The sequence below is a fragment of the Alligator sinensis genome, unplaced genomic scaffold (assembly GCF_000455745.1).
Source record: "Alligator sinensis unplaced genomic scaffold, ASM45574v1 scaffold677_1, whole genome shotgun sequence".
In the NCBI taxonomy this organism is placed as follows: Eukaryota; Metazoa; Chordata; order Crocodylia; family Alligatoridae; genus Alligator; species Alligator sinensis.
In genome coordinates, this window is record NW_005842276.1 from 1,534,538 (window position 1) to 1,546,381 (window position 11,844).

The window sequence follows — 11,844 nt, forward strand, 5'->3', positions numbered from 1 at the left end:
CCCCGAGGACCGAGCCCGGGGGGACCCCCCTGCCCCCGTCCTTCCAGGCCGAGAAGACCCATCCACTACCACCCTCTGGGTGCTGCTCTCTAGCCAGTTGGCGACCCATTGGACTTTGTGGGTGTCTACGCCACAGTCCCCCAGTTTCCTAATGAGAACGGGGTGAGAGACAGTGTCGAAAGCCTTCCGGAAGTCCAGGAAGACTATATCCACTGCTACCCCTGCATCCAATGATTTAGTGACCTGATCGTAGAAGGCCACCAGGTTGGTCTGACATGACCTGCCGCTGATGAACCCGTGCTGGTTGCCCCTGAGCATGCATTTCCCTGCTGGCCCCTCCTGGATGTGTGCCAGAATAATTTTCTTGAACAGCTTGCCCAGGATCGAGGTAAGACTGACTGGCCTATAGTTTCCCGGGTCCTCCTTCCTCCCCTTTTTTAAGATGGGAACCACGTTGGCCCTCTTCCAGTCCTCCGGCACCTCTCCAGAGCACCACGAGTGCTCATAAAGCTGCGCCAGGGGACTCGCAATGACCCTGGCCAGTTCCTTTAGAACTCTAGGGTGGAGATCATCCGGACCGGCTGACTTAAAAACGTCCAGCCCCTCCAGCAGCTCCCTAACTAGATCCTCACTTACCCTGGGCTCAGGTGTGCCTCCCTCGGGGCCCGATGGGGGCCTAGCAGGGAGGTGGCAGTTCTGGTCCTTAATGAGGAAGACAGAGGCAAAGAAATCATTAAATATGTTGGCTTTGTCGTCTGGTGTGACAACCAGATTCCCCGTCGCATCCTGCAAGGGCCCCACATTACCCAGGGCCTTCTTTTTACTCCCTATGTATTTAAAAAAGGACTTCTTGTTGTCCTTAATCCGGGAAGCTAGTCCCAGTTCCATCTCTGCCTTGGCCTACCTAACTACCCCACTACACCCCCGAGCAACTGCCAAATAGTCCTCCTTGGTGATGACCCCTCCTTTCCATTGGGAATAAGCCTCCTTTTTAGCAAGGAGACATTTCCGGATGTTTTTGGTGAGCCATGGAGGCTTGTATGCTCTCCTGCCCCTCCTGCCCCTTTGATCCTCGTCGGGACTACCTTCTTTTGGGCTTGGAGGATCGTCCCCTTTCCTCTGATACCTACCATTTCTTTTCCTTTTTCTGCTCACCTGACAGCTTCCATTCCTATCTGTAGCTTCCCTTCAAGGCCACAGCCCAAAGCAAAATCTAAATTCCTGCTAAGACTAGAATTTAATTTTTCCCCATGACCAGCAGACCAAGCTGTGTTCACCACTGACTCCAAGGTGGCTTGTACTGGATTCTGCCTCCATCATCTGTGTGGCTGTTGTATGTATGAGTGACCACCTTCTGGTGTGCTCAGTTCATTATATGGGTGCCAAAGATACTGCTATTGCAGTTCTCTGGTCTGCATCCTTCATAACACAGCAGTTTTAGATCTTTACCTCACCCAAATAGAATAAACTGGTAGCAGCTGGTTTTATTATCTGCAGTATAGCCCCTTATGATTAGTACATGTATGGCTATGAACATAAAGAAGCCACATAATTACAAAAACAGTTCACCTGGATAATATTTCAGAGACAATGGGTCCATTGTGAAAGGGAGATTGTTTACCTGTAGATTTTTATTTGGTCAAAAATAAAGCATAAAACTAAAAAACCCCCAAAACCCTAAATAAAGTGTTACATGCCAGAACATGGCAGGGGCTATCCAACTCTATACTAAAAAAAAGATGGACACCTGTTTCTCAATTTAAAATTAGTATGCGAAGGTCTTTCAACAGTGGGTGTGCGCCGGTATGTTGGCAGACACATTTGTTCAGTTTTGGGTAGAGGATTTATGTAGGAGTTATACAAATTTTTCCAACAAAGCAGCTGGTAAGACAGTCCAAAATGCAAGTGTGCAGTTCATTTGACAGGCCAAGGAATATAGTTTCAGCTTCACCTGAACTAGCAAGGTTGGTTAGTCTCATTATAGACCATTTCTACAACATAAAGCCCTTTTTAATTGCTTGAAATAAACTGTATGTATCATGGACAGAAAATTACTCTTGGCAGATCCACAATCAGATGAGTGACCCTGTGTTTAATGCCTAGGTACTTCTGTGAAGATGTAGATTTCAACCTGAGAACAAACAGCAGTGGCCTGCTTATCTGCCGCTTTAACAACTTCAGTGTCATGAAGAAACACATTCAAGTTGGAGGGCAAAAGGACTTTGTCATTAAGCCAAAAATTATGGTGAGTTTGGTGGTGTGGGCAGAAAAGCAGCGATGGGCATGAGGTAAAACCTGTGCTTTCTTTTTCTTCCCTCGGGGTCAAAATGGAATATTTTACGTGAATGCTGGAAGCTGTTTGGGTTAGCGGGCCCCCTTTGCTCAGTACTTGATTTGCTTACCCATGGTCTGTGGGTAAGCTCCTAAACACAACTGCAGTACATACAAACAGTAAATAATAAATATTAATGCAAATATCTGTTTCCAGCACCAATCCCAGGAGTGTCTTTGATATCACAATCATGAAAACACAACTGTTTCGTCACATGGGACCACCAAGAGCCAGCTGGGACCTTGAAAGTGTTTAATTTCTAGTTATTCACTGGTATTTTTGGCTGAGCAGTTGCTTGGTTTAAGGGCTCCTAATCTTAAATTCTAATTAGCACTGGGTAAATCTTTCTAAACTAAATCTTAAACTGGATGTGACTAGACAAGACATGTAACTGGTCCGTCTCTTGTCAGTAGTAGTTTGTAGTGATCTTCAGTCATTGATATTATCGATGAACAAACAGCCATTCCACACAGATGTTGAAACACTTTTTAACATTTACTTGGAAACTCTGTTACAGAATTTGCTGGCTGCTGTTAAGTGATGTTTCAGCAGAAGAATACATTTCACCTGTGGTCAGGAAACTATATTTGGCTTCCAATTGCTGGTAATGGCCTTACTCTAGGAATCTTTTCGGGGAAGGAAGCAGACACAGGCTAAGCCAGAAAAGGCAAATGCTTGCGTTTTAATTCCATGTAAATGAAACCAGTCACTTAAAGGAATGGAGGATGTCCTCAAAGTGAGATACGTCTCTAACATAATCAGCGGAGGAATAAATCCTAGTTCCATTTGGCATTGCTGAGTTGCCTGTCCTGGAGTTTCCCGTTTACTTTCTTGTTGCTGTATTTGTGTAATTGCTACTTGCTAAAGAGAGAGTCTAGGCAGTGAAGATAGAAGCTGTGGAGTGTTTACTGATCCATCATTTTCATTGTAGGTATCCGAAAGCCTGGCTCCAATAATGCCTCTTCAGTATGTCTGTGCTCCAGACAGTGAACACACACTTCTGGCTGCCCCGGCTCAGTTCCTCCTGGAGAAATTCCTTCAGCATGCAACTTACAAACTCTTCCCAAAGGCAATCCATAATTTCAAGAACCCTGTACTGGCAATTGACTGCTACCTGAACATCGGAGCTGAGGTACAGAATTGGAAAGTAGGATCCAGCAAATATAAATTCATAATTTTTTTTTTATTTTTAAAACTGCTATTTCTGTATGATGTCATCTTAGAATCATCCCTGGATTTTGAACTTGGGGCCATGATCTCAAACACAGTGTCTACGGCTTGACAAATTTTATTAGCCTGGAAGCAGTAGCAGTAAAACTCTTAGGCGGTCCAGTTACAGGGAACCTTAGGTGTGGGAGCAAAGTTCTGTGCTCTGCCAATACTGATTATGCAGTGATTGAGTATGCTTATCAGAAATAACAATGTAATAATTTCTTTTCAGCAACAGCCCCAGTTCGATTATTCTTGAGACAGTTTAGTGTGCTGCTTAGCGATCTCTAGATAATGCTCTTCATCCATGTACTTCCTTACTGTTTGTGCGCCCCAAATTTTTATTGTTTTCAAAAATGCATTTGAAATGTCTTTGCAACCATGTTTTTGCTTGCCCCATTTCTGATACCACTTTGGCATGCCATTCTGGTTGCTCACACCAATGATACATACTCATCTTTTTTTTTTTTTTGTAATGTACCCATTGCAAGAACTTTTTTTCCCTTCTACATGGAATATACTTCAAATGTCAGATAAGCAAAAACAAACCAAATAATACAACTGCTATAAGTTCAAACTGCAGACAATTTAACCCATGGAGACTCGGGGAATTAAGATTACAGTGGGTCCCTTCAATAGGGTGAATATATTTTTCTGGTGTTCAGATGATTTTGACAACGGAGATTTTAACTTCCCCTCCCCTGCAGGCACCACTCCCCTTCTTGAAATCATTCTCTCATGGGAAATAGAATTAAACACTAGTGAGCGCATCTACATGAGACACTTAATAGGCAAAAGAGTAATTCTACTGTCACAGGCAAAACAGTGCACAATAGACTGTTTAATGCATATTAAGGTTGCAGAAAATGCCTTCACCTGCAGTAATGTGAAGTAGGGCCACCAATTATGGTGCATTTAGTACCTGACATTACAGGTACTAAATGTAACATGTTGTAATTACAGTGCATTTATGAACGTGTAGACATGCCCACTGTGTACCATTCTGTTTGCTTGAGCGAAAAATAACTAAAGGAAAATCCAAGGGCTTAGTTTAGCACACAAAAGTAATTGACAAATAGGTTTAAAACTACAGAATGAGTAAGAATGACAGCAGTATTTCTGTATAGGACCATGAAAAAGTAACAGATAAGCCTGATGAATTTAGGACTTTCTCTGACTATAGTCATTAATCTTAGATAGTTGCATGTTTTAGTCCTTGTTTTAACTTTACCACCCCCCCCAAAAAAAAAGTCTTTTTTCCCTCTTCACCTGAGCCAGTTAACTCTGGCCACTTACGGCTATTTCATGTTCCACCTCCCTATAAGGTCTATTTTGCATGTTTTTTCTAACCAAAAAGTTGTGCTTTGCTTTCTGGTTTCAGGTGGCCATATGCTATGTCAGTTCCCGCCCGCACTCTGTCAATGTCAACTGTGAGGGGGTGTTTTTCAGTGGACTGCTGTTGTACCTCTGTGACTCTTTTGTAGGTGCAGACCTTCTGAAGAAGTTCAGATTCTTGAAAGGTAATCTGATTTCTGTGTTGGGCACGTCTCTTGCTTGAGGCACAAAGTAAAAGCTTACAAAACTAAAATATGGAAAAAGAAATGGATTAATTAGTCGTATTCCAGAAAGAAATGCATTCCCTCTATTTTGAGTTGTGTAGAACTCCCACCAAAGTATCAAAGGTAGTTAAATGAAAAGAAGCCTTAATGAAAGTACTGTCAATAAAAACAGGTGGGCAGATCAGATACAATTGCAAGTAAAATTAACTCAGTGCAACAGGCAGCTGACCACTTTAGGAAGGTATGACTTGAAAGTAGATTTCAGTACATAGAAGTTGCCATATTGGGTAGAGCAGGTAGTTCACCCATTCAGAACTATGAGCCTGCCAGTGAAGTAGTGACTAGCTACAGAGTGGGTGTAACCAAAGTTGCACAAGTAGAAAGCTCAACTGGGCGTGGATTGTCTTTTTATGTTTTTGGACAATGCCTTGCCCAGATTAAGGAGCTAAATACTACTACATTGCAAATAAATAACAGTTCTCCACCTCCCTCAGTCCTGCCTATTTTCTTGGAAACCCTCATTCATTTGAATATTTTACTTCAATTTTCAATAAGGACAGTGCTGTCAAATATGGGGGCAGAGGCTGAATGGCTAATAGTAAGAGTAAGACATGGAAGGAAAGGGGAGTTGGGATAAATGCAAGTCTGATCTCTAATCCACCCTTGATAAACCCGATTTTCCAGCCAAAGAAAATGTGGTAGATCTTACTTGACATCAATAAACTATCTGAGGACTAATGTATAGTTTCTGCCCTTCATGTGCATGATGCACAGTTGATAACAGAATAGCTAGGGTTACTGAATACATTCATTCTGTATGGTCTATCATTTTTATATTATACCAATGCAACATCAGTGCAACAAGCTGCGCTTGCATATTCTGTTTTTCCTCCTTGGCACATGTACCCTAATTTCACATAACAATGTCTAAATAAAAGAGAGAAAAGTGTGTTATACCACTACCCTCTCCTTGTGTCACTGTAAATTTCTGAATTTCAGATCTTTTGCATAACTTTTTCTCCACTATATATGGTATTCATTTTTAAATTACACTGCAAATAGAGATACTTGCCTGGTTTTTCTGAGGACACAGACTGCTTTGAAGCTGAACATGCTGGCTATGCTATTTACTACTTGTTAGATTCCTTGGTAGCCTCTCAAGAGTGTATTTTTTCAGAGGAAATGTTTCTAATGGCAAGGTTTCAAAATAAATGTCTCCTTACATTTTCTTGCTTTATTTGCAAGTGTAATTTTGTAGCCTAAAACCTTATTCCCTCCCCCCTCCTTTTTTTCAAAGGTGCCACCTTGTGTGTCATATGCCAAGACAGAAGTTCATTACGTCAAACAATAGTCCGTTTAGAGTTGGAAGATGAGTGGCAGTTCCGTCTCAGAGATGAGTTTCAAACTGCCAACAGCAGTGATGACAAACCACTCTATTTTCTGACTGGGCGTCACATTTAAGTCGGAGAGGAGACCAAGTAACAAAGGGAAAAAGAACTTGACAGTTTGGTTTTTTGTTTGTTTGTTTTGTTCTTTTAAAGTACAATCACTGTGGAGCAAAGTGCAACCATTATTTATCTAGACTACTCTAAAGGATTCCCCAAAAATTTAAACTAGGTTTATTTTTAGGCATAAACATCACTTTGGTTATGATTAAAGGATCTTGGAGTCGAGATGATTCCTCATCAATTGACATATGTGACTAACAATATATATCAGCTGTGTTCTGTGATTACAGGAGTAGGACATATTTTGCTTAATCAAGAGGAGTTTTTTTGTACTATGCTAAGCTAGGGGAAAAACTGCCTTCAGCATCCACTAGCCTGAATGTTACCTGACTCTCACTAGTCATGTGGAATTCATTGAAGATAACATGCTGAGGAGAGCCCTCCATTTCTCTTCAGATCTGTACTTTGGTACAGTAATACTCAGGGGTTTGAAATTACAAAGTAACTTAGATATTTGTATTAAAAGGAATAGTCTTGTTCTCTTGGTGCAGTGTTAGTTTAAGATTTGTAATTGTATATGTATTGAAACTCTTTGGCAAATTTTCCACAGGAGTTAAAGTTTACTACTTAAACCCGAACAAATCAGTAAATGCATGGCAGGTATTGTACACGCAGGTTCTCTACATTATTTCACCTCTTTAAAAGTCTGCTCTGTGGGTAGAATAACTGGCTACGATAATGAAAAGAAAAAGATTTCTTATGCATATTGTCCCTTCAGTTAGTCATGAAACACCAGCAACATTACTCAAATTGTCATTACTGTCAAAGGTTTTGCTGGGTTTTTGGTTGTAGCCACGTGATCTAAGGACACAAGTCAGCAAGGTTCTTTGGGTAGATGTGATAGCTTTTATTAGACCAGCTGTGTAGTTGGAAAAAAGTTCTTAGCCAGCTTTGATGAAGGGTGAGTAGGCCCGAAAACTTGCTAAGAGCTTTTATTAGACCAACTGCTAGTTGGAAAAAAGTTAATCACATCTACCCAAAGAACCTTACTTGCCTATGTCAAAGGCTTTAAAATTGGTGAAACCACCATTTACGTAATACAGGCAAATATCCTCATGCATCAACTCCTGTCAGCACAGGTTGCAATGCAGTTATTCTGGGTGTCCTGCCTTAGAGTGCACATGCTGAGGTTAAAAAATTGTTTTACCTAAGTCCAAACTCACCTGCCCACCCAGTGGTGAATAAAGCATTCAAACAGGGTGACAAGGTACAGAAACCAGGCACAGTATTTAAAGCAAGCCAAAACAGGGTCGGGTAATGGCTGACAATGTTTTTCTGGCGCTGAGGCAGTCCATTAGTAGGACCTAGCTGTCATCTCTGCTGCTTCCCCCACCACCTGGCCACACTGCAGCATGGGTGAAGCTCTTGGGCAGCTGGTCCTAGCAGGGGTAAATAAAGCCCCCTGCCACCTGAGCCCCACCCATCTGTAGGCTGGATCCAATGGCTGTGCAGGCCCCAGGTTGCCGACACCTGGGGAAGAGTATGACAACTTGGGACTTTGCCTAACCAACCAAAAAATCATTTCCAAGTGAGCTGGGACCATTTGCAAGAGAATCTGCTCATAATCCAAATGACAGAGTTGAATACAGTGCCTGAAATAAGCTGCTCTCATATTATGAATACTAAACTTCTGTAAATATTGGTTGTAGTGATATTTGTACATTTCTTTCATTTTAAAACATTACTCCCTTCAATTTACTATTGGGCTGTTCTAGAATGAAATTGGTGCATTAATGGTTGGCATCAGGGTTTACATCATAATGGCATCAGTTTTACTAGTACAATTAACATTTGTAGTATTCCATATTTGTGATTACTCAAATGATTACATATTTTGCATTCTCTAAATATATCCCCCCCATACACTTTCTTTCTATCCTCTTACCAAGATATATATAGCACATTTTGTGAGACGGTAAATCAGTAATACTCATTCCCTGCTTTACATTTTTATGAAGTTATGACGGACTTTATAGTTGACCTGCAACTCAACCAGGAAGGGCCTGCCAAAACTGCATTTTGAACAAAGTGTTAAGCAACTTCTTTCATCTTTTGAAAAGATGTTTACAGATAATGAAAAACGTAATATATTTAGACTGAAGCCAAAAGGGAAAGGCTTTGCATATGTTGGTTTTAATATAGCTTAATTGTGATGCTGTAAATGTAGTAAATGACCCACCCTCTTTAGATTTGTTTTTAATTGTCCTTCATACAAGATCTGCCTTATGATTTTAAAATATACTTTGAATTTGGCAAAATTAAAAGATCCAGAGATATTACTTGAAGCTTTTGTTATACACCTAAATGTAGATCTGATTTTGCTAGAAAGGCTTACTGTTGACTGAATAACTTTGAGATATAGTATGGTGCAAGTTTCAGAAATTACCTGTATTCTGCAAACCTGAAGATATAAAATGTTCTAAATTGTTTCCTATATGTTTGCATACTTGATGTTTGCACTAAGTTCTTAAAATTCCAGTGCTAAGACTACTAATGTGATTTAGTCCTGTGATGAAAAGTCATGGTGCAAAATTGCCCTCAAAGTCAAGAATGAAATCAGAAAGTCAGTGTATCTACCTTCCGTTACCAAACAAGAACAACTGATTTCCGTAACACTATCTCCAGTGCAGAAGAAAGGGTTTTTTGGCAGCGTATTTTTGTATTCTTGATATGTTAACACTACAGCACCAGATAGTTACAAGAATCCTAGGCCTGCCTGCCTGAAAAATATAGCTTGCTGTCACTGACTACAAGGGAAGGAGACGGTTATTTGACACCCAGAGTACTGCTATTCTGTTTTGGTTTTAAGCCTTACCATCTAGGCCACTCTTATGAATGTATTACATAGGCCAGCATTATACTTTACCTGTAGACATGAATGTCCATTCACAGGTTAATACTGAATGTAAACTAAGATTTTAATGAAAATCATATTAAGATATGTCTTGCTGTTACTTATGCAATTGCTTTTTATGACTTTTGGAAGGGGGTAAAAGTGTTGCTTTCTTAGTGTACAATTTTTCTTAAAAAACTTGGTGAATTTAGCTTCACTAGTCAGTCTACCTCACATTTTATTGTTTATGATTAAAATTGTCTGCAGTTGTGGCTACAAGTATGTTTATAATGTGCTTTCATTAAATTTGAATATATTAAAGTTGTTATGTAAGTCTGCATTTTCTTCAGACTTGTCAGCTTGATAGAATAGGAGTGTAAAGGATTTCCTTATGTTATACTCTTTCAATAAATAATCTTAAATTTGCTCACTACTGAGCAGTTGTGCTGTCAGTAACTCATTACGAGGAGCATTACCTCTTCCAGATACACCCTAACTTCCCAGTGTTGGTAGTGCTTTTATTGTGCAGTATGAAAAATGATGTAATCTGTAGGCTTTTCCATGTACATAAATATCTTAGTTTTGTGTACATACTCTTAACAGCAAAAGTTACTTACCCATAACAATATGTGTTGTCCATAAAGACAGCCTCACTCTCTTTGTGCTTGCTGTTTTGAGAAAGTGCTGTAGAACAGATTAAGACTAAAAATGTTATCACCTTCCAGGAAAACTTATACAGGAGAACATTTTGAAATTAGTGTTTTAAATTAATGGAAAACCATGGAAACAACTGTATACAAATGTATTAGTTAAAAAGCCAAGAGTTCTTTAACAATCTAGCTTATTCTAAGTTTTCTTTACTTACCCCTGCCCTCAATTGAAAAAAAATCACTAAGGATTGTAAACAGACATAACTGTTGCAAAAAATCAAAGGATACTGATGCAGTGGTTGAATTATGCAGATATGTGTAGCAAAACTACTCCAATGTTAACTAGGGGTGTGCAAAACTGGCCCTATTCAATTTGGATCCAGCCCGAACTGGGGACATTGATTCGACTCGTTGATTTGGATCACTGTCCCAATTCGATTCAGCCAAATCTGGCTCTGTGGATTCAATGCTGATTTGGAGAATCAGCAATTCGGCCATAGACACAGCTTTAAATGCTTTTTCTACATACCTCAAGGTACCAGGAGCAGCTTGTGAGTGCTGCGATGGTGGGGCAGATGGAGCGTCCCACAGGAGCATGGGGGTCCCCCCACATGTTCAGCAGTGAACCCGGAAGTGGACCGAAAGGACTTCCGGTCCACTTCTGGGTCTGCCGCTGAGCGTGCAGGCCCCCACCCCCACTTGATGATCAGCCATGGGGAGACCCCGGGTGCCCCCCCCAGGAGACACCAGTCACTGAACGGGGCGGGGGCGGGGAGCGCCTGCACACTCCCCGGTGGACCAAGAAGTGGACTGGAAGTGCTTCTTGTGCACTTCCAGGTCTGCTGCCAAGTGCACTGGTGACTCCCGTGCACTCCTGTGGGATACTCCATCTGCCCCACCACTGCAGCATTCACAAGCTGCTTGGTACGTTGAGGTACATAGAAAAAACATTTAAAACTGTGTCTATGTCTGAATCTTGGCTCTTCCTTTTTCTCTCCCCTTCCCTCTCTCTCTCTCTCTCTCTCTCTTCCCACCTAGACCTTTATCTTTCTCCCTTTTTTCTCTTCTTTCCCTCCCTCTTCTCTCTTTTTTGCCCTCTTTTCTCCTGCCCTTCTCCCTTTTCTCTCCCTCCTTTTCCTCTCTTCCTTTTTCTCCCCCTCCTTTCACTTCCTTTCTTTCCTCTCTCTCCTTTTTTCCTCATTTCTTGCCCTTTTCTCTCACTCCTTTTTCTGTCTCCTCTCGCTTTCTTTTCTTTCCCCTCTCCTCTTTCACCCCTTTCTCTCTCCATCTTTCTTTCTCTCTCCCCCTCTTCCCTCTCATCACAACACGCTTAACAAAAAAGAAAACACAAGACCAAGAAGAGAGAGAAAGAAGGAAAAAAAGGAGACAATGGGAAAGAGAAGAGGAGAAAGGAGAAAAAAGTTACAGAAAAAGAGAGGGGAGAGAGGGAAATAGAGGAAGAGGGAGAGAAAGAAAGAAAAAGTCAGAGGGGAGACAAAAAGTAGAGAAGAAGAGAGGTAAAGAGAGAGACAGATAAACAGGAGAGGAGAGACAGAAAGGGGGAGAGTGAGAGACAGAAATGAGAGAGAGGGGGAGACAGAGGGGAAGGAAAGAGCGACAGAAGAGAATGAAGGGAAGAAGAGAGGAAAGCGGGGGGAGAGAAAGAGGATAGAAAAAGGAGAGAAGGAAAATGTGAGCAGAGAGAGAAGAGCAAGAAAAAAAGAGGGAGAAAGTAACGGGAGTGAGGGAAAGA

At 41.2% G+C, this 11,844-nt stretch overlaps 1 protein-coding gene across 1 annotated transcript in view; it reads left to right on the forward strand.

Moving 5' to 3' along the window:
• The window catches only part of GREB1L (GREB1 like retinoic acid receptor coactivator), a 209,169-nt gene extending 199,163 nt beyond the window's left edge, over positions 1-10,006 (forward strand). The window contains 4 exon segments of the mRNA XM_006027932.3: positions 2,104-2,245; positions 3,264-3,464; positions 4,923-5,061; positions 6,398-10,006. Coding sequence (XP_006027994.1) covers positions 2,104-2,245; positions 3,264-3,464; positions 4,923-5,061; positions 6,398-6,561 — 646 coding nt within the window. The 3' untranslated portion in view covers positions 6,562-10,006.
• Positions 10,007-11,844: the final 1,838 nt, after the last annotated feature.